The sequence below is a fragment of the Eucyclogobius newberryi genome, unplaced genomic scaffold (genome assembly GCF_026437365.1).
Source record: "Eucyclogobius newberryi isolate DKJ021-1_F unplaced genomic scaffold, fEucNew1.0.hap1 SCAF_22, whole genome shotgun sequence".
In the NCBI taxonomy this organism is placed as follows: domain Eukaryota; kingdom Metazoa; phylum Chordata; class Actinopteri; order Gobiiformes; family Gobiidae; genus Eucyclogobius; species Eucyclogobius newberryi.
The window spans coordinates 11,210,970-11,238,724 of NW_027315857.1; the positions used below are offsets into that span (position 1 = coordinate 11,210,970).

The 27,755-nt window shown below is 38.3% G+C and overlaps 1 protein-coding gene across 1 annotated transcript in view; it reads right to left on the bottom strand.

Annotated features, from left to right (window-relative positions):
* The window catches only part of adam19a (ADAM metallopeptidase domain 19a), a 150,223-nt gene that overhangs the window by 69,391 nt on the left and 53,077 nt on the right, over window positions 1–27,755 (bottom strand). The window contains exon 3 of the mRNA XM_072459296.1: window positions 9,255–9,331. Coding sequence (XP_072315397.1) covers window positions 9,255–9,331 — 77 coding nt within the window. The remainder of the gene's footprint in view (window positions 1–9,254; window positions 9,332–27,755) is intronic.

Sequence of the window (27,755 nt, forward strand, 5' to 3'; positions counted from 1 at the left end):
CTCAATAAAAAAATCGTGTCAATCGTACTAGAATTATCCTTTTTAAATCATAAGGCCAATCTCAGCAATTCATAAAAATATAAGTTTGTGGAGCTGTGAGACGTGGCTAAATCTAGAGTAAAAAGAAAGATCTTCTGGTTTATCGTTAAGTTTATCTGCATTTCTTTCACTTCTCTGCCACTGCACCGCGTTTTAACATCTCTTAATGTAATGCATTGGGCTTGGATAATATTAGATGCATTCTTCACTGGAAAGATAATCATTTGTCTTGTCGAGTGTGCTGATAAACAGGAAACAGCTGTCGCTTACGTGAGGCAGCTTAGTTTCATGAAGACCGTTCCACATCAAAGTTAGTACCACTGGATAAAACATCAGCGAATCAAAAGTCACTATTTGGCAAAGAATGATTCATTTTGAGCCCAACTCGTGCCGGGGCCCTTCAGAAGTTACTACCGCTCGTGGCCCACTATGGATCGCTTAAATAAACCAAATATATCAATCCACTCCAAAGTAAACCAGTCGAAACATAGCACGGTGTGAGTTGTGTTGCTAGGCAGAAAAGTAGAGCAGGAATATACAGTTACACGCCAGAACAGCTGCTTTAGTAGGACTTCCTGTACACATGCCAAACAGGAAGTAGTGCAGAGTGCAGGCTATGCGCCCAAACTGTCACCTGCTTCCTCTCCCACTTAACACTGCACTTAAAGTTACCCAGAAGTGAGTGTTCACAGATGTTAGCTGGGGAGTGATCTGCTGGTGAGGTCAGTATGGTAATAGTCACAATATCCACAGTAACTCACCGCATAACATAGTATCTCAGTATCTCAGCCATAGACATACATTACGGCTGCAAGATCATTTACAATTTGAATAGACCCAATTAGGGAATTGTTAAATCGCTAGTATCAGAGTTTCCTAGACAATAAACACAAATAATATTGCAAATCTTTGTAGTTTAGATCTGTAGAAATATGTTCATAATTCAGTCTTTATGGCAATGCTCCAGGATGCATTTAAAATGTCAAGTTTGAACAGAATCTGATTATATTTGTTAAATATGAAATACGGATAACCGAGGCTTAGATACAGCCCATCTCTTCTGATTTGTAAAGTGCTATTTTTGCTTTCAGATGACATGCACTGTTTGTCTACCATAGTTTGTTCCCATTCTATTAAAATTCAACTTTAATTGTGTAAACTGAACAGCAAACAGGCCAGTGTCGCAAATTGCCATGTGGTTTCTGATAAATATGTTTACCATTCGTCAGAGCTGTCTCTTTTTCTCCTGACAGCTCTCTGTCTCATCCAAACATTAGCTCTGTCGTTGGCCGTGGCTCATTACGAATAGTCCGCATTTGTTATTATTTTGCTGGGTATCTGATTGGAGTCATCGGTGATTCACTGTGTTTTCGACCACGTAGCTGAAGTCTTCACATATTTTAATTGCTTGTCACAGATCGACCGATGAGTCACCCCTTATCCAGACCTTTTGTTAGGCCAAAATTCAATGCGTCTCAAATGGAAGCGTCTGAAGAGCATCTGACGCCTGCATCTTTAAACTCTTTACATAGTCTTTTCTCCTGCTCTTTCCCTTCATCCCGTCAGCTAAAACACCCTGGATGTTATTTGTTGAGAGGATGCGAGGTACAGTGGTTGCCTTCAAATGCCAGTCATTGTCAAAGCCAAACTGAGCCAATACAATGGATTAGTGTAGATTAATAGAACAAAGCTTGTTATTGATTTTAATCACTTTTAAAATGGAGTCACTTCAAATAGACAGTTCCTGGGAGGATCGATGGGGGAGTGGGGGCACTAACAACTGCTGCCAAAGGACTACTCAAAACGTCTTGTTGTGAGCATAGTGCTAATTAATGTCTTGTCAAGTTGGCCGCCTGAGAACAGTAATAGATTTGGCTGGAGCTGACATTTGTTACATGCTTGCAAGTGGTTTAGGTGTTAAGCAGTAGTCACAGCGCTAAAAGCTGATGCTAAACTTAATTACAAAACAATGTCACGCAACCCATAAATAAAATATAAACAAGCTAGCCATTATGGACATGAATGGGCCATCTGACAAACCATAGTATTTATATGTTTTTTTCACAACGCAATCCCACAAAAACATTACAAACATACATTTAGCAAAACCTGCTGCATAAAATATTCACACAATCGATGTGTGGTTTGTTCATTTCACTTGGTTTCATCATGCACTTTATAAACAATTTCATTAAACATCCACTTCAATCTGCCAACGCTCAATGGAAAATTGGAAATTTCAATTAAATGCGCTCTTTAATGCATTACCGAGATACTGAGAGGTGTAGATAAGGCTTCTCAGCGCCAGCCTGAAAACTAATTGAGTGGTTCAGCTGATTTTGTTGATGCTATGAATATTTAATTCAGCCTGATAACCCTGGTGATTGTTCTTTAATATTGTAGTTTGTTAATTCACGTTATAATGCATTTACGGCAAACACACAATGATCCATTACCTTATTACAGTTCTGTAATCTCTTTCTAAATCAAATATTGTGTGGATTTTGGGGCACTGCTCTTGAGCTTTTTTAAGCTTTTTAAGATAATATGTGGTAAGTTCTAAAATATAAAGAGCTTCATGAGAATTGCTAAAATGACAAATTCCATGTCACTATGTTTGATCAGATGCAAAAAGCAAATAATGCAGGATTGGTGTTCTTAAAATTCCTTTACAAGACAAAAGAAGTAACTAATGTATGGTTAGTATGTACTGTATGGTTAAATCACAATAAGATAATGTATCTGCTTTACTTTAATACCCAGGATTAGTAAACAAAAAAAATGCTCTAAGGATGAATCTTGAGGTACAACTTTTTTTTTTTACGTTTTCACTGTAGTGCTACAATGCAGGTTTGCATGCATTATGTTACACTAGAAAAGGGTTAATATGTTTGATGAACTTCAGAATCAGAATCAGAAAAGGGTTTATTGCCATTTGTTGATGAACAAAAATCCCAAACATAGGAACTTGTCCTGGTGATTCGGTGCAACACAGACAACAAACATTGAACACTTTACACAAAAACGGCATGATATGTACATTCTAAATAAAATATAAAACTTCCCAACATAAAGACAAAAAATACAAATGTTTATTATTTACTACTCAATTACTGCATGTCACTTTTAGAATCCCTTTACCACCAACAGTAAAACATAGTGTCTTTGATTGGCGCATATGCCGATAACCTTACGAGGATTACTGCCTGCAAAAAGAGAATGTGTAATATAAAATTGTAATGAGAAGGCAGATTAAATTCTCTTTCTGGTGATTACGTCTGCCCCTGAGGATTTACCCAGAGCCCTTCATGGGCTGAAGACAGAAAATGTGTCCCCATATAGCAGCTGACCTATAGGAGTGGTGCGTTTAAATGTCACCTTACACTCTATAAGGAATGTGGGCACAGTACAGATCAGACATAACAGATTTAAGATATTGTCTCTGGGGTTTTACAAGTGCCGCCCTCACTTCCAAATCAAAGCAGCATTATTTATCCCCAATTGTTGATAAATGACCAGGCCAGTGGTTCAATACAAAATAATAAAATATAAGAAATACTATGTTCATTTAAGGATTTTTTAAAGGACCTTCTGACCTCAAAGTCAACAGTTGTTGCCCTACTTGACACTATCATGCATGTCCAATGTGTTTCAGACTGACTAGTACCCCCGTATCTGACATGGTTATACTGGCCAACAGAGGCAAGTCCAGCCTTACATCACACATTCCACAGTCCAGGGCTAAGGGCCATGTTTAGACTCACATTCATTGACTGGGAACTTAACCGCAACATGTCTAAACACTGGCCCAGTGCTGTGCAGGGAGCTGGAGTCAGACAAACGTCTTTGCTAACAATTGTCTCACTTTCTATTTGTTTTAGTCAGTAAGTTTAATACATATCACAAGACAAGCTATAGACAATTTTGGAGTAAACATTCTATTGTATCGTCCTGCTTGTTCAGTACATTGCAGGAAGACATAATATAAAAACACAATTGCTTATGTACCAAGTATTCAACCTTGTGGTACACCTCTGTAAATTATTACAAAGGTTGCAAACATTACTGGTAATTGTTTTAACACTGCAGCTGTTGTTATGTTTCCTGTACAAATCCTACAATAATTTAACATGCATTCTGAAGAAAGTAACTTACCGTTTCATTGATTTTAATGAATCAGATTAGTAAATGGACATTTTTGTACTGCAATGATTTTGTGAAAAAGAATAGAGCCTTACATACTTTGACGATCATAGGTAATTGGAAACATTCTTTATATGTTTGTGCATTTCTTACCTACATTGCCTTTCATTATAGTTGTTTGGTTGCTCCTAAAAGTTAGAACATAGTTTTTCTTGTGAAATTGTATGGCGACTCAAAGTCCTAAGCACCACACTCTGTCACTGCTGTTGCATTTACAACCTGATTAAAAAGTCCCCTTTCATTTTATTACTAGAGTACGGTATGTTTATCTGTTACCATTCGCAATTTCACCATCTGTTTTAGCTTTGTAAAAAGTGCTGTCTTTTCTTTTGTGTAATCCTGCTACTTAAAACTTTGCGAATTTGCTTTTGTTGGCTGATGGGAGTCATTTGTGAATACCAGAACACCAAACACACCCATATCTGACAAAAGAATTTGACTGACATGTGTTGAACAAATAAAGCCACTGGTAATTTCATCCTACACTGCTGTACTGTTTTCTCTAGATGGAAATGTATTCTGTGAAGTCTGGTGGTGTTCCCAGTGGAAGGAGCAGAGCGGAGAGTTTCCAGTAACATTCTCAGTAAACCCCTCCCGTTTGCCCAGATTGAGCATGTGACCTACATTCAGTGCTGCAGCCTCCAGGCCGACCCAAGCTGCACTGGGCTGCCTTAAAACAAACACAGCCTCAACCACAAGTCCATTCCTTCCTGAGGACTTTCTTCTTAAATACACGGAAATATGATCCTAAAAGAATATTTAACCAAAGTCATACACACAACTTTATAGTATTTGTTATGGTTGTAAAAATACTCAAATTAGTATCAAACAAATAACAATTGATACTGAAAATAAGACCAAAGCAAAGTTGGAGTAGAATTGTTTTTTTTTTAATCTTTTCTTTTGAAATGTTTGTGTTGTGGCAGCAGCACTACTGATTTTGGTGACAAAGTGGGTTGAGCGTTCGCCGACCAACTGGAGAGTGGGTAATTTCAAACCACCCACATTATCTAATCTAGTAATGAAATGTGGCGCTTTGCGAGGACGTCAGGTAGGGCATCAGGCATAGAAAAAGCTGACTGCAGCAAGCCAACCCTGGAAGTAGAGTAAAGTGTGCCAATTGAAAAGGATAAAAAAATATGATTGAATAGACTTTTTTCCTCTTACCTTACCCTTTCTTTAGCCTGCAGTACACTTTGATGTCTCCAGACTAGCCCTAGGCTCAAAAGTCCAAACAGCTTAGACAAATAAAGTTTGTGTGAAAAATAAAAATGTATGTTGCGTCCATAGCTGGAGCAATGTGCAGCCCAGAGCCAGCGTTCCGTCACAAGTCTATTCTGTACAGTCTCATCTGTTCTCGAGTCATTCATCACCGTTGTCTCAGAGCTCCTCTCTTTCTGTCGGCTTACCTAACAGTCTGTGACAGCTCCTCCATTCGTCTGCTGCTGCCTCCGACTCATCCATCAGTCTCCAAGCAACTAAAACCCTATCAAACCAGTAGGACGCTGCCTTGGACTTAATAGTCTTTAATTGGTATAAAAAAGAATACTAATTTTAATTATAGGATTCATCTGTAACCCTTTAGAATAACTTCACCTTAATTTGCCTTTACAAAGCATGAACAAAGGCTTAATTCATAATGAACAAATTGTTTATCAAACATGAATCAGGATTATTAAAACTACTTAAGTAAGGTTAGGTGTTCATGTTAGGACGTTAGGTGTTAAGAGTATCATAGTTAAGTGATCACAAAGCCTGAATCATTCTTAATAAACTATTTATTCACTATGAATTAAGTTTTTGTTTATGCTTTACTCAGGCAGGAATATGTTGTTATCATAAAGTGTTACGGATTCATCTCAGACCTGAAAATTCTTTAAATTAAGTGCTTTCTATTTTTGCGCTTTAGAAGCTATGCAAAAATCTTAATATTGAGTATAATGTTTGAGGAAAAAAAGTGATGTTGTAATGATGAGATGTCCATTTTTGTCAATATCGAGCAATCGATTTTAAATGTATTGTACAGTCAAACGTCAAGAGAGGGTGAAAAATAATCAAATAGGAAGTATAGTTTTTTGCACTCAATATTGTTGTGTTCTTGGCCATGCTTGTACATTTGACAGATTAATCAATTGCTATAGCTGCAGTTCAAATGATTCTTATTCATACATATATAATAAAATCACAAATTCTGAAAACTGATTTGAAACCCATCAATCTACTTAAGTGAAATCATGAAGTTTTTAACCAACCAGTGGCCAATTAGCATGCCAACCAAACTTCTCGTCTTGATATCCATTGGGCAATACTTAAATCGCAGTTAACCTTATGCAGCTCAAAATAATCCTTCAGAGATACAGAGGAGACATCTATCTTCATTATGAAAGAAGGTCTCAAAGTATTATGCCCTCAGAGCAGACTGTCAATCACATTGCCAAATCAACCTCCTCGAGGACCAACAGGCAAATGATTGGCCTTTTATGTGTCAGAGAGACCTCATCCTGCAGCGTACTGATCTACAGAAGGACTCTTTCATTCAGATGTGAGCGTGACGTCTTTGCACAGTTTGAAATTCTGAGAATGGTATGGGATAAGTTCTCTGAAAGCATTTACTCTTTAAACAATTAATTGTTTGTGCAATTCATTAATTGAATGTAAAATTAATGAATTATGTGTGCAAATAAATTAAGTCAAAACTTAACATGCAAAATATCTAATTAAAAATGGTTAGTGTTGGTGTAACCATTAAAAGTATCTGTCAGACTCACTCGTCAAACTCAGAGGGTGGGACTGGTCGAGCCCACTTTCTACACAGAGGCCACTGCTGTTACTGTGATGTCGCTCACACTAGCAGGAAAACTACGGTTGTTTCAATAAAAATGCACTTTTGGGTGATGGACGACCATAAAGCACTGTGGCACATAGGATTTTAAAAGGGGCAACACATTCGCTTTAATCTACTTTTACACAATGTCAAGTAAACTGGTTTGCATTCACCACAATACAGCAAGCATATTATCAATAAAAAAGCTAAATGGGTTTTCTTCTCTCTATTAAAATGTCTGCTTTGAGCCTGTCAACTTTGATCATCGTGTCACAACTAAATTCCCATTTAACTGTCCTCTTATTGCTCCAGAAGAGATAATCTTTTTGGAGTGATAATGTAAAGCCGTTGCATTGCAGAGGGAGGGGTGTTCTGACACGTCTAATCACGGGTGTGCAGTAGAAGAATGAGGTGCAGAATAAGGTGCTTGGGGAGTCTGCACACGTGTAAGGTCTAAACGTGCAGCTGGCATCAAACACAGCTCCTCCTGACGATATCACAGGGATGGCGTGACCTCCACAGTCTTGAACCGCTCGTCACTGTTGGATCACTCACACCGCCTGCATCACTGTGTCCGCACGGCGTCACAAGATAGCACTATGAGCAAATACTATAACAATAGATATGTTTCAAATATGTCTGCTACATTATTATTAACACAGGGACACATCCTTGTTACAATGGTGTTTCCTCAACATTAGTTTACTCAAAGTAGTATTATATTAAATCCTGCATTTTTGAGTGCTCAGAAATGCCGGTTTTCACCTACATGCCCTGTCCACTTCTCTGTTAGTTGCAAGTAATTGAAAAATCTTCTAAAATATCACAGCGCCACTTTTCAAAAACAAAAACATGTAAATGACAATGCTTGTTACAGTGGAATCTGTCCGTTCTACAGCTTTGAACGGGAAGTTAATGGATCCGTTTCCATTATTAAGTCGTTTTAGATCAATATTGCGGTTTACTATGAACAAAATGTAAAATGATGATTTACTTATGCATAGCACGTCTCCTTTAAAACACAGACTGCATCGCAAAGAGCCACATATTCCATTGGCAATAAGTGCTTCAGCCAAACGTATATTTTTGATTAGATAATTGAAGGGATTTCTTGAAAATATGTTGTTTGTTTTCTTTTTGGCAATCTCAAAATTATTCAGTTTATGAAAATATAAAGATGAATGTGCAAAAGGAAACACCTTTTCATGAAATTGTTTCCGAAATGGTTAATTGTGATTACATCAGGGCTTGTTCAAAACTAAGGAATGCTTTTTACAACATCAAAATATCAAGCCATTAAAATACCAATGCCAAAACCGCAAATAAATTGAAAAAATAAAGTAATACAATCTATTTTCCCAATCCTACTGCATGCTGTCTTAGATAGTCAATCCACTTTATTTCTATAGCATATTTTACAATCAAAAGCCGCTTCCAAAATGCAGCACATAGTATGATAATAAAAGCTGTAAAGTAGAATACAAATATTAAAACAGTATAACGGTTTTCCTTTTCAAGATTGAAGGACTGAATGATTAAAATTGAATAAGTTGATTGTACAATATTATTACGGTATGTATGGCCAATACTATTTCCCAAGGTTACCCTGGTTTAATACTTTGCAGACCCAATGCATACTATCATTGTGTCCTTGAACAAGACATTACAGACACAGGAAGGGAAGTTAATTTGCTGTGCCCCTGAAAGGGTAATGTCAGTAAAAAATACAAATACATTAGTGTTGATTCCATCTTATTTTCCACAACAAGCTTTTTTTTTGGGGGGGGGGGGAGACACAAGGACACCAAACTTGGTCTGGTGCAAAAACTGAACATTACCATCCGACCCACTTCCGACTGCCTCCCTCTTGTTCAACATTAGCGTGTGCCGCTAGCACATCTCAAACCTCCAAGTGCTGACCTTCTGACCTTTCCAAACATATTTCCTGTTCAAATGAGACACCTCTGACATGTAACTTTAAGATTAGCATTACCCTTCAGTCCTGCACCGGGACACCTCCACTGCACTGCCCCGAGTCTCGACATACGAGTGCAGCGGAAATGAATTAATATGCCCTTATTATCTCATCACTCGACATATTCTGTTCTAATTAATTCTGCTGTCCTCTGAGGTGACACAAGGAGGTGGATATTGAGCGCGGCGGTAGAGGCAGACGGAGAACACTTACTGATTGTGTTCCACTTGTAGTACCATCCGGAGGTGGTCAGATGAGAGGACAATCTCCCCCGCGGCCGGGTGCTCCTCCTGTGAAGTGAACACAGATAAGGTAAAGGCGCTGAGGCAGTCACTCCAACAGGAACAACAACAGTGGTCTGTGGTTCTGTTCAGCCAAGGTCATTTGTCCATCTCAATGTCACTGTACAATAAAATGTGATGTTATTAATTCACTCGTGTTATAAGACTCCATATTCAGTGTAGTGGTGTAATCGAATAAAGACTTATAGACAAAGACAAATAAAGATTTGTGGTTGACAGACTTTTTCAACCAAATTATTTTAAAAACAGTACATTTCTGTCAACCGGACCTGCAACGCATGTGGTTTTTTTCTCTATCGATTATTGCGTTACCAAAGTGCACTGACAAGACCACGAGACTACAAGAGATCATGCAACCAAACACTAGTAAACAATGGATTTAAATGGTAAACAGGCAAATTCTCCCAAAATGATTAGTCGACTAATACACATTTTGGTGTATTTAATGCTAGGCTAGAAGTCAAGACAAAATGACTAATTAGAATGCCAACACGTTAGTGGGGCACAAAAATGTTAAAATAATCGGAAATGTGGTCTGATATATTGGCTCCCCAAAAGAAAGAAGAAAACAAAACATTCTAGTTTCAGTTCAATTGAAAAGCGATCACACACAAAATGTAAAAATGCATTTGGTTTTTAAGACAATATGCTTTGCCTGACAAAATAGAGAACTTGGAATATTAAACTGAAATATAGGGTCTAGAGTTTATTTTAATAGAGAAATATTATGCTTTTCCCCCAGGTACTTAATTTTGAAGTATAACATAAGTAGATTGACAGTTTAGATGTTGTTCATTGTAAATCACAATATTGATCTAAATTGGGTTGAAATAGAAATTTCACTGTAACAAGCAGCAGATTGTCATTTACATGTTTTTATTTTTGAACAGTGGTTACATAATAGTTTAGAACACTATGTCACTCAGAGTCTTTAAACTATTAGTACTGGGATGTGGACAGGGATAGGGGGTAGGTGAAAACAGGAATTTTCTGAGCATTTGAGCCACAGTTGCAGGACAATACAGAATCAACTCAAACGTAGGTGAATTCCTCAAAATGCAATTTTGAGTAAACTAATGATGATGAAACATCATTGTAACAAGGTCAAAAGCTCATTAAAGTTGATTTGGCATAATATGTCCCCTTTAAACAGTCCAACGCATAGTTGAAAATTATATAAAGTGAGAGAGCTTTCAATACTTTGTAGACATGTTATTAACCAAGAAAACCACTTTGAGTATAACTGATTGTGGAGATCAATGTTATACCATGAAGTTTTAATCAAAAAAGACAAGTTCCTGCTCAGGTGTTATAAATATTGGTTGCTCAGAACCCAGAATGCCAAAAGGTCAAGTAGGAGTTCACAGCGCACCAGTATAAGCCAGGAAGACTGAGACGAAAGTAAGGCTAATGAAGAATTAGCAACACTGGAGTCAAAAAGGTGACTTCTACAACTGAAACATGACTATACTGAAAGCTAATTAGGGTATATTTTGACAATGACACATTCACATGCTCTTTGTCTGTGAATGTATAGCAGTGAATAATGAGAATGTTTTGAGAACATAGCTGGTAACACATGCAGACCTAATTGAAAAGAAACTTGACAATTCTGAAAGCAAGTTTTACTTATTATGTCAGCAATTTAACATGGACTGCTAATTAGCCATTGCCCGGCCGGTAATGCACATATTAGTGGATCACAAACATACTCCTGAAGATAAACTGTGCGGCTGTGGATGGGAGAGCCATTATTATGCTGAATAAAATATTTCAGAGGCCAATATGGATAGTACAGTAAATTAAGTCAAAGAGACAAAAGATTTTAGAGTCATAATTGAGAGCAATCTTACGTCAATTTAAAAAAATGTATTAAATTAAAACATAGGGGAACAGGGACAGATAAGTGAAGAATACAATTATAAAATAAAGGGGTGGCATCCAATGTAAAGAAGGGTTAAAGCATTTATTTATTGTGTCCATGGTGGGAGTTTTGAAGCCCAAATATATAGTTCCCAAGTTGGTGGTGTCTGCATTGCCGTTGATTCTGTCCAATATGTTTGTGCAACAGGACAGTCCCAAAACACATGAGAACGGTTTGCCTCCCAGCAACCACAGTTTCTCCAACACTCAGACCCTTCCAGTGAATAATGAGCACATTGACATGGCGTATAAAAAAAAAAAAAGTCACTTTTTTTGTAGAATTCCCTCCAAACTTTGTGGTCCTCCATTGTGAAATACATCTTCCTACTCCTCATCCGTCAAAACTAAATTACCCTCTTTTCCCCATTTAATTTGAATATATTTGAAAGATTGGGTGTCCTAGTCATTGATACATTCATATACTTTGGATATTATTCCCATTGTAGATTCTGATTTAAATGCTTTAATAAACAATTCAGTCAGAGGGCTACAACTGCTCTTTTATTTCTTGATTATAATTATATTATTTATTTATTTTTTTATGCCTATCAAAGTCCTGTTTTTCGAGGCCAAAAGACTCCTTCAGCATATTGAAGCTTTTCATTTGATTCTTTTACATTCTGGTAAAAAACACTTATGCCTTTGGTTGTCAAAAATTGAAATCTCCGGTCGGTGCCGTTTGGCTTAAAAGGTTGGTGATAAGCCAACAAGCTTAAGATTTTAACATCTTAGTTTAATTTATATGTTTTGATAAGCTTCTTCCATGTCATAAGCACAGATGTTACCCAGTGATTGTCAAGTTCCTCCAAATGACTGGCTAATAGAAGAGTGCTTGCAAAATGGTTAAACCAAACGAGAGCTGGTTGTTTCAGCAGAAGGGAGCTGCTCTGTTATATCTACATGCTAGGATTTTCTCACATCTCTTACCATCTCACCTCATGGTCACATATCTCACCCTCAACATTTAGGCCAGTCGTATAAATGTGCAAGCAGACAATTAAGGTATTTGAAAGTAAACCCATGAGGTGGCATTATTGTGATATCAGACAAAAACATGTGAACGCAGGTCGAAACAGTATTTTAAATGTTTGACTTCTCGTGTATCACCACTGTTTTCTGGTCTAGCCGTCAGTCATCAGGGCTCTCTCAGACCAAACACCAGCCTCTGTCCGTGGAGACTGTGGTTCCAAAGGTCAGAACATCTTTTGGACAGTCCAGATTTTCTTTCAATGGACCCAGCCTGTGGAACTCTCGTCTCGCCGACTTAAAACTGCAGAATGAGCCAAACATATTAAGCAAACATCTGAAACAGAGTTGCATACATGATCATTTTGAGTGAAATTTATGTTGTTATTCTATACTTAGTTCCTTTGCTAATTTTTGTTGCTGTTTTTTTTTATGGACAGATGTTGAAAATGAGAATTTTTGCTATACCACTTGAAATAATGCATCTAGTTCGTGCTATGTCCATATCAAATAAATAAACACATAAAATAATATTATTCAAAATAATAAAGAGGGGGGATAGACCTTTCTACAGTTTTAACTAATTGGAAATAGCTCATCTCTCTTACTGGCAACCCCCTCTGTCCTTTAGAAAAACCTACCTATTTAAAAGGCAAACATTATGTGGACATCCATAAAGAAATATTAACAATCTTAGAGAAAAATTATACTCTCAACTATAAAGATAGATCTTGAAAAATGAACTCTGACCCATACTTAAGTCAAGTCAAATGATAAAAATGAATGTTTTACCCAGATTTCTCTATCTATTCCTGACTCTTTTCATCCCTAATCACCTGTTTGATGCGTGGAATAAAACAATCTCAGGATTTGTCTGGCATGACAAGAAAAGGGTTTTGTAATTTAGAATATGAAGCTCAATGGAAGAATATTGAGAGTAATTTTGTGCCAGGGGTTCCTGTACAGGCCTTACTGGCAGATGACAGATGGTTGAGTCATTTGGAAGATGTTGAGAATCCCTAACATAGAAGGAGCTAATCAAAACATACAAATTAAACAAAGATGTTAAGATCTTAAACTGGTTTATGACGAAGGTTTTGTACCAAATAGAAAGGGAAGGTAATCTTGCTTTGACAGACGAAGTGTGGGTATATGTACATCTCAGTGGAGTACCACAAAAAACACCTGCCTGGATGGAATTTTACTGGAAAAATGTGTCATGTTTTTTCATAACACCATTTAGAAGGGCCCATTTTTCACAAGGAATTGCTAACTGTTGGAGAAACTGTGGCAGCCAGGAGGCAAACCACTATCATGTTTTGGGGTTTTCCTGTTGCTCAAAAGCTTTGTACTAAAGTTGGCAGAATACTTCTGACCGTACTTGTACTTGGGCCTAAAAAGCCCAGTTGAAATTGGATATATATTTGATAGATTTTGTACTAAATGGGACTTAAATATAGGACAAGTTGTTGGTGTTTTGTTTTCTTTCTCTCTGGTATATATAAATCTTCATATAGCTACAAAATTATAATTTTGCATTGAGCTTTAAATCCAACCAATACTGTGCAATTAAACATGTAATGTAGCCAAAATATTATACCAACTGCCATCTTTTCTACATTTTATTTTGCCATATTGAACGAAAATAGTTAACATATATCATCTATCTCTTGCTTTGATTATTGAGCAGCCAGAAGTAAAATAGCGGTAAAGATTTAAATACTTCTGGTCATGTATTTGCACTTGCTGTTCTGCTGATCTATTAACTCCTACACAAGGCATTCCCTGAGGCTCTGAAACATTCAGGTACAATCAATGTTTGCATTGATTTCAGCACTGCGCTGCTCCAATTTGAAATGATGCGAACGGTGATCCAAAGAGTAACTGATGGAATACCAAACACTCTGGAACTGTTGACTGTATATGTATCTAGCTCCAGGTGAAATGTGCAAAGGTTTTCTCAGAAAGCTGCAGAGAGACACGTCCTGACACGGTAAACTCACCAGCAGCTGCAGAAATCATTACATCTGTCTCAAGAAAGAGCAGACAGAGGGAGGAGAGCACTGCCGTTTGGGAGGATGATGCAAAAAGACACCACATCAGTGAAGCTTAAACACCCGTCTAAAAGCAGTATTAGATTTACAGGCTTTATGAACATGCCGTTCTAGTTATCTTTTGTATACAAGATGATGCAGTTTCTGCCTTTCATGCGCTTTTGTTGTTGTCAGGGTCAGGTTATAGTGAATTATGTACATACAAGAATACATTTATTAAATGTGAATGCAGTAAGGTATTTGTCAATGCTGTCAATTTGGGTGATGTTAGTACCTCTAAAAAGTAGAAGAAAAAGGTATGAATTGTAAGCATATTAATCTGAAACATCGACTCCAGGTGACTACATACATAAAAAATAACAGTAAGAATTTCTTAAATAGTCTTAAAAAGTCTGAGGGCTACAGCCTGAAATGGGGAGAGACATTCGACATGTTTGAAGGAAAGACATGAATGTCCAAAGGCTCTCTTTTGAGGAAAAAAACAAGTAAAGACTGCAAAGAAATTCATTTCAGTCATAAGCACAGCTAAACAAAACTCTTTTATCTCAGGTTTGAACAATGTCAGAGTAGAGGCCTGTCTCACATCTTCAGGAAGATTGTTCCAGATTTTAGCTGCATAAAACTGAAACACAAGATTCCCCATGTTTAGTCCTGACTCTGGCACCAGCAGGAGGCCGGTCCATGTTTAGTCCTGACTCTGGCACCAGCAGGAGGCCGGTCCATGTTTAGTCCTAACTCTGGCACCAGCAAGAGGCAGGTCCATGTTTAGTCCTGACTCTGGCACCAGCAGGAGGCCGGTCCATGTTTAGTCCTGACTCTGGCACCAGCAGGAGGCCGGTCCATGTTTAGTCCTGACTCTGGGCACCAGCAGGAGGCCGGTCCATGTTTAGTCCTGACTCTGGCACCAGCAGGAGGCCGGTCCATGTTTAGTCCTGACTCTGGCACCAGCAGGAGGCCGGTCCATGTTTAGTCCTGACTCTGGGCACCAGCAGGAGGCCGGTCCATGTTTAGTCCTGACTCTGGCACCAGCAGGAGGCCGGTCCATGTTTAGTCCTGACTCTGGCACCAGCAGGAGGCCGGTCCATGTTTAGTCCTGACTCTGGGCACCAGCAGGAGGCTAGTCCATGTTTAGTCCTAACTTCTGAGTCAGGTGGTTGGAGCTGAGGTAACTTATTATTTTCTTACATGTATTATTTTCAACAGACAACATACAAATAATAAGTCACACTAATTTCACTGTGTTCTTTAGATTGAGGATCATCTTGCAACTTGGCTGAATTTGAGATTGCTGCCCTAACTAACCCAGTACGGGTCTATATTTATTGGCCTCAAACATCTGCAGAATGTTCGCAGGGGTTTGGTGCCTCTCTTTTTACCTTGAGACTATTTACAAAAACAACTTCCTGGTTCTGGTTTGACACAGTGCTCCTTTGTGTTCATTAAAATGGTTGTTATGATTTCAGGCATTCTTTTCAAAATGTTATTGCTTATTAAGAAGGCCAAACATTGTAAGAATTTTAATAGGTTGCCCAATTGTTGTCTCCTTAACCTCTTCCTTGACCTTCAGATTGGACTATGTGTAAAAAATAAAACCTTGTTCCCAGCTCTTGAAGATGTCCATGGGTTTCAGAATGAATGATAATGCAAAAGCAATTAACCATTTAAAACATAATATTATACCTCTTGAATGTGTAAAAGTTCCAAAATGTCACTTAAAAACATGAAGCTCAAATCCTTGAATAACACAGATTAAATTGGAAATCCATGTACCGGTATTACCGAGAGAGGCAGCACTCCAGCTAAGAACTATGGAAATGGATTTCATATTCAGAGGATTACTTTTCAAGGTGTTTACACATTCATGCTTTGCTTTTGTTCGAAACTGGGTACTTTCGATATTTCTTCATGGGTTGATATTTAAAACGGTTAGAAGAAAAATAGTAGCACAATGACATTAACTGAAATAATACGCATTCCATTAAAAAAGTGACAATCCGCAAATTACCTCATCAAACCATACCTTCCATGAATCCTCTACTGCATGCAGAGATGAATTCTAATATCCACACGGCTGACTTTCTGAAGCGCTGAAGGCTAGTGCAGTAAAGATCAAATCAGTCCAGAGCAGATTAGTTTGGCTGATGTTGGCCATCGTTAGTCCCTATAAAATCATTATAACCACAACCTGTTTTGGACCTGCGTGTAAACGGACTGCGTATGCGTCAGAGGCAGATCACTGCCATCCCTGATTTCTGAAGGATAACAGAGGAAAAAGTATCATCAAAAGTAGAATTGTAACAATACAAAAATTTCAAACTATTTTGAAAAAAAAAAAGGACTGGGGCGATACTCAATACCGATTTAAACACTACAATACTACAAATGCTCAATTTTCAGCAATAACTGACATTTTCAACACAATAAATCACTACTTATCATTATTTTATTTTTCTGTAAGTGATTTGAGACACTTTGGACAACTTTAATCAATATCATAAAATATATTTGGAGAGGATCATGAATAAAGCCTTATTTCTAGGGAGAGCATTGTTTTTCTTGTGACACCCAAATTCTCAAGTGTAAGGATGTCATGATATCAAATTCTAGAGTCACGATTATCAAACGTTTTACAAAAGTAAATGTTGATAGTGTTTTTTTTTTCATGTTTAAAATTGCAAATATTCCTGTGAGAGGAAGATGTTAATTATAACAATTAATCAGACTACTATTTGTTACAGTGGATGTTTTTTTGAAAATAAATGATTGCTAACACTGCTGTGTTGCGAGTTTGATTCTGGGCATCAACCAGTTTCCAAATGACCTAATCTTTATTCTTTGGGCCATAAATATAAAAAAAGAAACTAGGTGTATGACAAAGGCATGAATTATGGAGGGAGCCGTTCTTCACATATTTTTTCACATATCAATATTCTACATAAAGTGAGTACCGGTATTTTATATGTTGGAGGTGAAGCATGCACCTGCAGAGGAGTGAGTGCTACTCTCCTGATCCCCACATTAGAGGGAGCTCCACTCGGTGCCGTCTTTAAGCAGGGGCTAATACACTGCTCTCATTACAGGATCAAAGCCTGTCTAAGCTGCATGCTAAGAATATGACAAGAGGACCCTCACAATCCCCTCATTTCCACACAGAGCAATGAATGCAAACATGCAAACACTCTCTAGGACTTTGATGTGTCTCAATGACAGTTATGTGTTCATCACGCCACAAAGAAACGGTCAAAAACTGTCATTTAGCCGCACAGGTGGATGTGGACTCATTGTGTTTTATTACAATCAGGGTCTGGATTCTAGGAGCAACATCATTTTCTTCCAACTGAGCACAAAGATGATCCAACATGTTGGGAGAGATCTGGCATTAGCGCTCTCCGAAGCACTCTTTGGAAGGAAATTGTAATTGGACTTCATTATAGGCAGCAATATTTGAACATCAGCTCAGTGGGTCTAAGCTGATGTAAGAAGTTCTGAGATTGAGTTTGTTCTTCTGCAGCTTTTTATGTGTGCAGTATTTTTCTTCTGCAAATTAGCCTGTGCAAAACCATTAAGGAGGTTTCTTCAGAGCAATTCCTTGGAAGAGAGAAAAAGCAAAACTGCAACATGTAACCCTTTGAGTCTATTTAATTGTTTTCCTAATTCAAACATAACAGTATCAAGACCCAAATAGTGGCCGGGGACAGGTTAAAAAGGGTTTTATTTTTCAACATATTGTAGGTAGCTTAAATATTACTTTTAAAATGAGCACGCTACGCTTTTTTCAAGCACTTTTTGTTCTTTGTCAATCACAATATTGACACAAAATGACACAAACAGGTCTACTCACTTCCTGTTCAAAACTGCAGAACTGATGCCTCTTCATTGTGACATTTCACTTTAACAAGCAGCACACTGTTATTTACAGGTTTACATTTTTTGAAAAGTCGCTATGAAACATTTTAGCACCCTAGATGTGTAACTGAGTTTTCATTTCCAAATAATCACAAGTACAGTGATGTGGGATGGGATATTGGGTAGGTGAAAATAGGGATTTTGAGTACTTAAGCCTCAGTTGCTGGACAATACAGGATTAATTTAAACATGCCGGAATCAATCAAAGCACAGTAGACTAACGAAGAGGATTCAAGTTGATTTTGCATAATATTTCCCCCTTAAATAAACTGAACTTCAATAAATCATCCACAATGCCTGAATGACCATTGTAACTTGAATTAAGAGGAATATTCATCAAGTTTGGATGTCAATTTTTTTGATAATATAGGGATAAATATATAGGAAGATGATTCACTTGTAGTCATTTTGACAGACGTTTTGACTTTTGTCCAAAAGTTATTCTCAATCATCGATCATCAACTGAATCTTTTTCTACAATGGAACACACGAATGAGGAATTACACAACTATATAGGAAGAAGTCACAAAGCACTTTGATATTTTACTGGAGAGAAAAGTTTCTAAAGCCAAAGTAAACACAAATATCTTCTAAAGGTGACTGACTTTTGTCCATTCACTCTCCATCTGAGTCTGGAGCATTTTTCTTATCTGAGGCAAAGTAGGCCATGAAATTGTTAAAGAAGCTAGTGTCGTCTCCGGTGCAATTTCCTGGCGATCAGTCAAGCAGCGTGGATAAGGGCCCAGGAAAGGTGTGAGTGGCTGGGGCTTCAGTGGAACAGGCAATCACGCCTAAGAGAGCCAAGGGGTCTTTGGAGTGCCAGGCGGAAGGGGGGAGGGGGGGAGGAGGCTGGAGATCAGGTCCATCTGACGCAGAACAAAGTGACCTGGATAATGGTCCTCTGCATACAGCAAAGTGCATTTAGATGGTGCTTGTCATATTCTAGAATATTAAATGAATTCACACACTGCAAAATAGGTTTTTCCAACATTTACATGTGACATTTCACAGACCCTGCGACAAGTTGGCCACTGTCCAGGGTGTACCCCGCCTAAGGCCCGAAGTCACTGGGATAGGCTCCAGTCACCCGCGACCCCGAAAGGGAACAAGCGGTAGAAAATGGATGGATGGATGGATGGATGGATTTCACAGATGTAAACTTATTTGATATTTACAACATTGTATTGAGTGTCCAAATCACCACTAATTATAGTGTTAAAATGACGGAAATCAACAATTTCACTGAAGAGCGGGATGCCATGGTTTGAAGCAACATTACTTTGCCTTTGAACCACCAAACCAGAGCTTAAAACTGCAGAGAAGAGGCAGACTATTTTTATTTATCTTAGAAACTGGTAAGTAAGAAACCAGTTGTTAATGGCTGGGTGGGACGAGGTGTCAAGGAGAACCCTGTCCTCACTTCAAGTTCAGTGTTACTCTAAAAAGCTTAATAAGAGAATGTTAACACTTGTGCTACAAATTCCATTAATGTATCACTTTATTGAACAAGAAAAAAATGCCAGAAGCCTGAAGTTCCAATGCCCATTGACTCACTTCTATGTGGACTTTGCCAACTGCTATTGATTATCGTTCAATAAGCAACCTCTCTTTCAAACAGCCTCTTCTGGCCTTAAAGGCTTTCTCCACATTATGCCATTTATACAGCGAGCTTATGAATGTGCACCGGTGTCAGTGCGTTTAGAGGGGGAAGGGCAGGGACCCGTGCTGGGAGAGAGCATGTCTTCACTCCGGGGGCTACTAGAGTGGGAAGTGGTGGAGCGTTACGTTCACCCTGGTAAACCCGCCTGTCCTCCAGACTTGAAATCTAGACCTCTAAAAACAGACTTAAGGTTCACCAGGGCTCCAAATGTGGTCGAAAAACTGCCCCACGCTGAGAGCAAAGAGTCTCCCCGGGATCATCATCATCACGAGCAACATGATGCCCATGCGTGGAGCTCGACCATTTACAATTGCATAATGTGAAACTAAAATGACATGGATGGATTTTTATAGTAGAAGTGGAAGTGAAACCCACCACCCCCTCAGCTTCTCCATCTCATTCCTCATTAGGTTGATATTGATGTTTTTAGAAAACAGTTTATATGAATTACAATTTCCAGAAAGGTAAGTAATGGGCAACAGTAGGTCTTGACCCAGAAATTTCCAGAACTGTGTTGCAACTAGAGGATATATATAGTCTACGCGCTTTTCACGGTGACAGTTGATTTATAATGGTGTATAACACAGCAGTGAGCCCCAGGCACCCTGCGCTCTGCAACTTAATTGTTGCATGCAGACAAAGTTTTTAAACATTTTAAAATCTTATATCATACAAATACATATTAAATAATTAAATATTGGAATATTACTTCATCTTCCAATGATCAACTTCATGCATAATAAAGTCATATTTATTCTATTATATTCTGAGGTTGCGGTCCTTACTCGTCAATTATTCTGTTAACCTCAGTTACATGGTTATGGTTATGGTTAATTATTCACAATTTCAAAAAGTCATAGAAAAACAAACTTAGATGAACGCTGGTAATATACTTTACTTCGTACTTTATGTAACTGATATATTTCATTGCTTCTTCAATTAACCAAGACTGTTGAAAAAATGTATCCATCAATCACATCTCACCCACTGACACTGATGGAAATAAGCTAGTTAATGTTAATAACCTTTTTTGTAGTCACCAGATTGTAAACACCAGATACTATACGCACAGACTGGCTTTGAGTCCGATTCCTTTGAAAAGCTCAAACATCGTCCAAATGGCGCATCTCGTTATGCATCGCTGTGACTCCAGCCCGTCCCGAGTGTCTTGATATTGGGTCTGTAATGGTACCTCACGCTGCGACAGACATGCCATCCAGGCTAATCACATGCATCCGTTCTGCCACAGTTTTCCACAAGACGGCTAATGGGCCGTTTAATTGCTGCCGAGACCCTTGAATAAAAGAAATGGAGCAATACATTTGGTTGTCATTGCGCAGCTGGATGTTCAAACCAGAAAGTAAAGATTGTTGCGTTGGTTTACTTCTTCAAATTTGAAAAAAGTTTATTGTGGTTTTTACTCATTTGTTTGTTTGAACTTATAGCCAATGAAATGCTTTCAAAAGCTTTGAGGATTGATTATTCTCGTGGCCGACTACTTTCTTCCCTTTGTTACTCATTCAGACAGCAAAGGAAATCAAGAAATCAGGACTAAAACGAAGCATGGAAGGGTCATGGACATGTCATTTCAAACAGCGCTGGCATTATTTAGTAACAGAACATACAATGCATTCCAACGGAAGACATAAATTAGTCATGTTTTTTCTAAGAAAAATGTAATAATTTTGAAAATAAACAAGAAATATCAAACGTGGCAAGAAAATCAAGTGCAATCAAACAGAATTGAGATTTTTTTTATTTTGCAGTTTGCATTTCTGAAAATGTGAAATGTGAAATAGAAAATTACAAAATTAAACAAATCTGACGCGACTAGTTACATTTACAATGCAGCAGAGAACCACGAGCGACAATAGCGTCAACAATACAAAGGAAATGCCAGGAAAACGATCAAATCCAAAAAGAAGGAGGAGGAAACCGAAGAAAGAAAAACACTATCAAGAATAATGGCACAGAGAGAGATAAAAAGTCCAGATTTACAACGGTCTAAGAATTGCTGGTGTACGTTTCATTAACTAATTGCAATTAGAATAGACAATTACATGTACTGCATTTTTATTTTTGCAACAAATCACAAAGACACAACCTATTTTGAAAGAAAAGAGTATAAGCTTTCATGTTCAGAAATTGCCAAATAAAACATCAAAGTAAACAACCGTATGGAGCTTTACTTTGATAGCTCCCTTCCGTTTGTAAAACACATATTTTTTGACAAGCTGTAATCTCGACCTTGTTATTCAAATGCCTTCAGACTAGTTTACAATGCAGCAGAGAACCACGAGCGACAATAGCGTCAACAATACAAAGGAAATGCCAGGAAAACGATCAAATCCAAACAGAAGGAGGAGGAAACCGAAGAAAGAAAAACACTATCAAGAATAATGGCACAGAGAGAGATAAAAAGTCCAGATTTACAACGGTCTAAGAATTGCTGGTGTACGTTTCATTAACTAATTGCAATTAGAATAGACAATTGAGAACCATTATCTGTCAGTCAACTCAACTGGCGCTTTCCCCAGGGATGTTCCAGTCTGTCGAGATCTCGGCATGCTATAGTTTATTGGGTAAATTCACAGCATGTAACCTCTTTATGAAGAGAAAATTGTTATTTAACAAACAGAACAATTATAGCCATCTGGGGATAAAAGTGGGAATTCTTCTAACTGGATTGGCTGTTGATATGAAGTACAGTAGGGCTGGGTGAATCAAAACGTTATCTAATCCCTGTAACGATCTGCTTTTTCCAAACTGCTTCTCCTATTGGTCAGCCTCAGAAATGTGTGACAGGTGGAATTAGCAATATAAATGTACTAAGTTTTATTTCAATTTTCATACCAAGGAACAATACAGATTTCGATACCAAAATGATAATTAAAGACGCAAAATTTTTAGACCATAGGTTTTTTTTTTTTTTTTTTTAAACACAAACCAACAGTAATTTTACTTCTGTTCATCAAAGGTCCAACGTTTCCTAAGTACAAATACTCAAATTAGTGGGTAGTTTTGATAATACTTGTAGTATTGATTCGTATCCGAGTAGTGATACTTAGTAGTACTAGACATGCCTACAATGTTTACATGAATCGTTCTAAAATTTTAATTTTGATCTGGCTCTAGGAAAATTGTGATATACATAAAACAAAATTGTGTTTTTTCACTCGTAAAGTACATTATATGGAGTTTTCTCAATTTAACAACTACTAAATCTATATAAACAGAATGGATATCAAGCACCACTCATATGACGTTGAACATTTGAATGTGAAGGCTCATCCACTCCACTTTCATAATAAAAGTATAGTGTGGCCTGCCTTGTGCCTGCCAACAAAGTTTGATACGAGGTCATGAATCTAGTTACTTAAACGCTCCAACAAAGAACAACAGCCATACACTGTGGTGCAGCAATGTCAGCTATGAACTTTAATTTGAGACAAGGTCAAATATGCTGCAGACAATCTATTGCCACAACATCCGTGTATTCAACTGAAATAAACTACTGCATTGGCATTGTGCAACAGCTGCTACACTTTTACTTCTCTCTTATGTCTTAAACTGTTTTGTGATTTCTGTCATGTCTTTGTGATTTTATTTGAACTATTTGACGGATAGTCTGAAAATAGCACCTTTAATTATTTAAATTAAAAGGTCTTTCTTAAGAGAAATTCTTATCAATTCTAAAACTACTATTTAGTCACAATTACAATTGAACATGTAAATAATTACGCTGGACACAACAGCCCATTGGGCAGCCGCAAGGCAGGTTTCTGGGGAGAGGGTCAGAACACATGCTGGTCAGATTGTCAGTCAGCACTAAGGCCACTGTAAAGTCCAGGAAGAGGGATTGTCTGGGACAATTAGTTTAGTGAAAGCTAAATAGGGAGGGGGCAGACAAGACTGGGGTTGGTCATTAAAGATACTAAAGTGCCACACATAAGGTGGAGGTGTCAACGAGAGAATCGTGGTAAAAGATACATATGCTCAGCACAGACGTGTGCAGAGGCAGATAGCGGGTTGACGTCTAGGGACGGTCAAACATGGGAAAGAATCAATCTAAAAGCGATATGCCAATCCAGGAGACGCCTGCCAAACTGGCCATGTCAAGTAAATATGGGAAAGAGTGTCTGCCAGTGTGGTCCAATAGATTTGGTATTCCATCTGGTGGTTCACTAAGCAGAGACAAAATGTATGATTCATGTCAGCAAAATTGTTAAATTGAATGAATAGAAATGAAAGTTTTGGGATTTCTATCATGTCTTTGTGATTTGAATGTCAGCAAAATTGTTAAATTGAATGAATAGAAATGAAAGTTTTGGGATTTCTATCATGTCTTTGTGATTTGAATGTGTCTATTTTTCCTGTTGTGTGACGCACTTTGAATTGCCTTGTGTATAAATTGTGCTCTACAAATAAACTTGCCTTGCCTTACACACCGTTGAAGAATTTAAGTGTATTTCTGACTGGGGGCTCATCTGCCTCTGCACTGGTCTTACACTTGTATTTGTATTTCTCTTTTTAAGGCTCATTTATCAGCCCTCACTGGCGCTGGCTGTGTTTTGGGGAGCGGACGTGGGTGGCTGGATGAATGCTGATGTGACGAATGGAGCTGTGGTTTGTAACTTGTGCTGTTTTATCTCTCCTCTGTTTACCTCTTTAATATTCACCTGCAAGCGAGCGCCGTAAACAGCGTCTCTGCCGCTGCCGTGCTCAGATAAAGAGGCTGTTAGGAGAAATAAGTGTCAGTGATGGGCTCAGCAGCTTGGTGCATTCACAATAATATAAATATAGGAGTATGCTGCGTTGTAATCCATCTCACCTGCAGGTGAGATGGATTACAACGCGCAATGGTCTGAGTGATTGTGCACTGTGATTACAGTGCACAATGGTCTGAGAAGTACACTCAAACACATAGTTGTTTTAGAATGACTTAACAGTACTAAAGTCTTTTGGGAGACATTGGAAAAGAGTATCCTGCATATTTCAATATGACAAACTGCCAGGTTCTGTAATGGTGACAACTTGCAGATATAATGCTTTTTGCGGTTAATAGTGGCAATTTTTCTGTTGAAGCTTTTAAGAAAAAGCTTGTGTTCAATGCAATATCTGTACTTAACTGCAAGCTTCTGGCTTGTTTGCAAGCTACAATTGGGGCCAGATGTCATGGCGATTAAAATCAAATCATGATTTCACTGTGACGATCAGCTATTTTGGATCATGTTCATAGAGGATTTAACGTGAAGTGTGAACTCTCCAAAGTAGTAGATGACTCAATTTACCTCTTAAATACAGGCATGGCAATAAGCTATATGGAGCCAGATAAAATCTAAATGGTAATGTGGCTCTAAAAAAAGTAGATTTGTTTTGATTTGTTTAGCAAATCAGACCTTTCCTCCATTTTGACCAAATATCTCAAAGCAAATATTGAAAACTTTCCCTTTCCTTCACTGACACTTGATGGAAGATGAACACGACAGATGGCACACAAGGTTTAACCATGTCTTGTTAAAGGTGCACTAGTTCTTTATCCTGTACTTTATACTTTAGTTGTCCTTTAGACTTTATTATTTTAAAGGAGACAAAAGGAGAGAGCGAAGGAGAGAGAGAAGGAGAGAGAGAAGGAGAGAGCCTCTTGGAATGTTCTACAGTATAGCATTAAATGTATCCACCTGCATGGAGACAGGCAAGTGATGACACCAGGCTAAAAATACAGGTCAGATCTGTGGAAAGGAGAGCCCCCTCACAGTAAGAATGCCTGTTTCTCAGTTACATAGTGCATCTTTAAAGCAACAATTGTCTGAATTAACCCACAGCCTGTTTATCATTCTATTCATCCATCATGTCCTTATTCTGGTTAAAGCTCTTAACACTCACATTGGCAAATTTGACTTTTAATTTACAAAGTGCAATCTGCTTTACCCCAAGAATACCTTAGAGAGAATAAACATGACAAACTAACTATTCTTCCGTCATAAACAATCCAGTAACGTCAGCATTAAGACTTCTACTTCTTTTTAACCCAAGGACAATCAAACAATGTCAACGAAATATATTATATCATTTGCATAATCTATTCATATTTCCCTGGACCAGGATGACCTCTGCAGAAATGACACGTCTTATTTTAATGAATCAATGACTATGACCTGAGGAAGGACAAGCATGTCTGGGGCAGTCAGACTCTATTAGCTCAAAGACTATTAAACATGTCCCCTTATTACAGCTATTATTCCCATGGTGCTAAATATTTGTTTACCGCTCCTAATAAAAGCCCCTAATTGACACAGGAGTGAAACAAATGTAACTGTGGGAGATATTCAGAAGCTAAGTCTAGAGCTAAAATCTGCAAAATACATTACCAACCAGTCACAGAGCAATGTCAAAGATTTTATCCTCGGAGCTAATGTAGCAAAGAACATAATTATAAGTCACTCGCCGCATTTAAATAGATGGAAACAATGTCTTGGTATGTCAAATTGTATGCTTGGGTTCACCAGTTCTGCTAAGTCCAGTGCCTTACAATTTAAACTATTGTTAAGTATGTGAAGTTATTGTGTCCTTATATAGAATGTGGATGAATGTACTTATGGTGTACTTGTTATATTTAAAGCAGGAGGACGTTATTTTCAAACCATGAAAAAAGGAAATGTGTTTAAATCCAACTTGTTCCTCGCTCTCACAAACACTTTGGCACATCGCTAGCATTCCCACGCATGAATAATTGGATGAAAACTATCTGCTTTTTGTCACAAAGTTTTGTTTTTACAATAAATGGGGGTGAGAGACATTCAGCAAATTATCGGAGCTGGGAATTGATCTCACGACGCACAAATCATGTGTGCTGCTGCTGCTTAGACACACTCGACACAGCACTAAAATACAGTCCTTTCTAGTTTTCTTCGTGTCATCTAATGTGACCTTTGGTGGCTGCAACAAGAGATAATGGTTTATTTTGGTTTGTTGGTCTGAACTCGTCAAGAAACAGCTTTAAAGTCAAGTAATAAAAGGTCTCATTGTGGAAACTGACTTCAACAAGGGGTTTGTGAAGGCACGACTTAGATAGGGAGATGAGGTCTGCACCGAACAAATACTTCAACCTTCCCTTCAACACCCATTATATTCCACTGATCATTGCACTATCCAGATGTGCTTATCTAATTACGGGAAAATTAATGGCTGATACTTACTTTCTAAATGCACCGAGGCCATGATTCAAACTCCCCTCTGCAAGCAAACTAATGAGAAATGAGGTTGGCGATTGCCGTCCCACCTGCTCTCCTCGATCAGTCCACAGGTGAGCCATCCACTCTCCCTGCTCCAAATGAGAGGCCGAGAGCAGGATTGGTGTCTGCGCTCTGGGGGGGGGAGCTGGATGTAGCGCGGGAGGTAAATGAGCTCTGGCATGGTAGAGTGTCCCTTATCGGCGAGTGGCAGGCTCCCCTCTCATGTGCTGTCTGTGCGCCGCGTGCCGGAGAGCGCTTCGAGGTCACTCTGTACCGTGGCCAAATGGATGGAGCGCACCAGGCCTTTAGCTCTAATTGTGCCTGACGTCCAACAGCCAGCAGGCAGCAGCTACAGCGTCCAACCTGACAGAGCTGACACACGGGCACGCTTAAATAGGCCCATAAAAATTCAAGTGGTCATGGCTTAATACAGTCCGAAACCATTAAAAGGGAATTAGCATCCGTCAAGTCGTTCCTGGCATGAAATCATTGACAGTAAAAAGGAAGGAGAGGGGAGGGTGCTGGGGAAAGCACCTCATTGGCTGCAGTTCAAACGACTTCAACAAAAAGCAGTGTTTTAAAGTTAGATTTGCAAACACTTGCTGGGATATTTCTTGGGCGTTTAGGACAAATTACTGGTGCAACGAACTGGTATAATTACTTAAGTT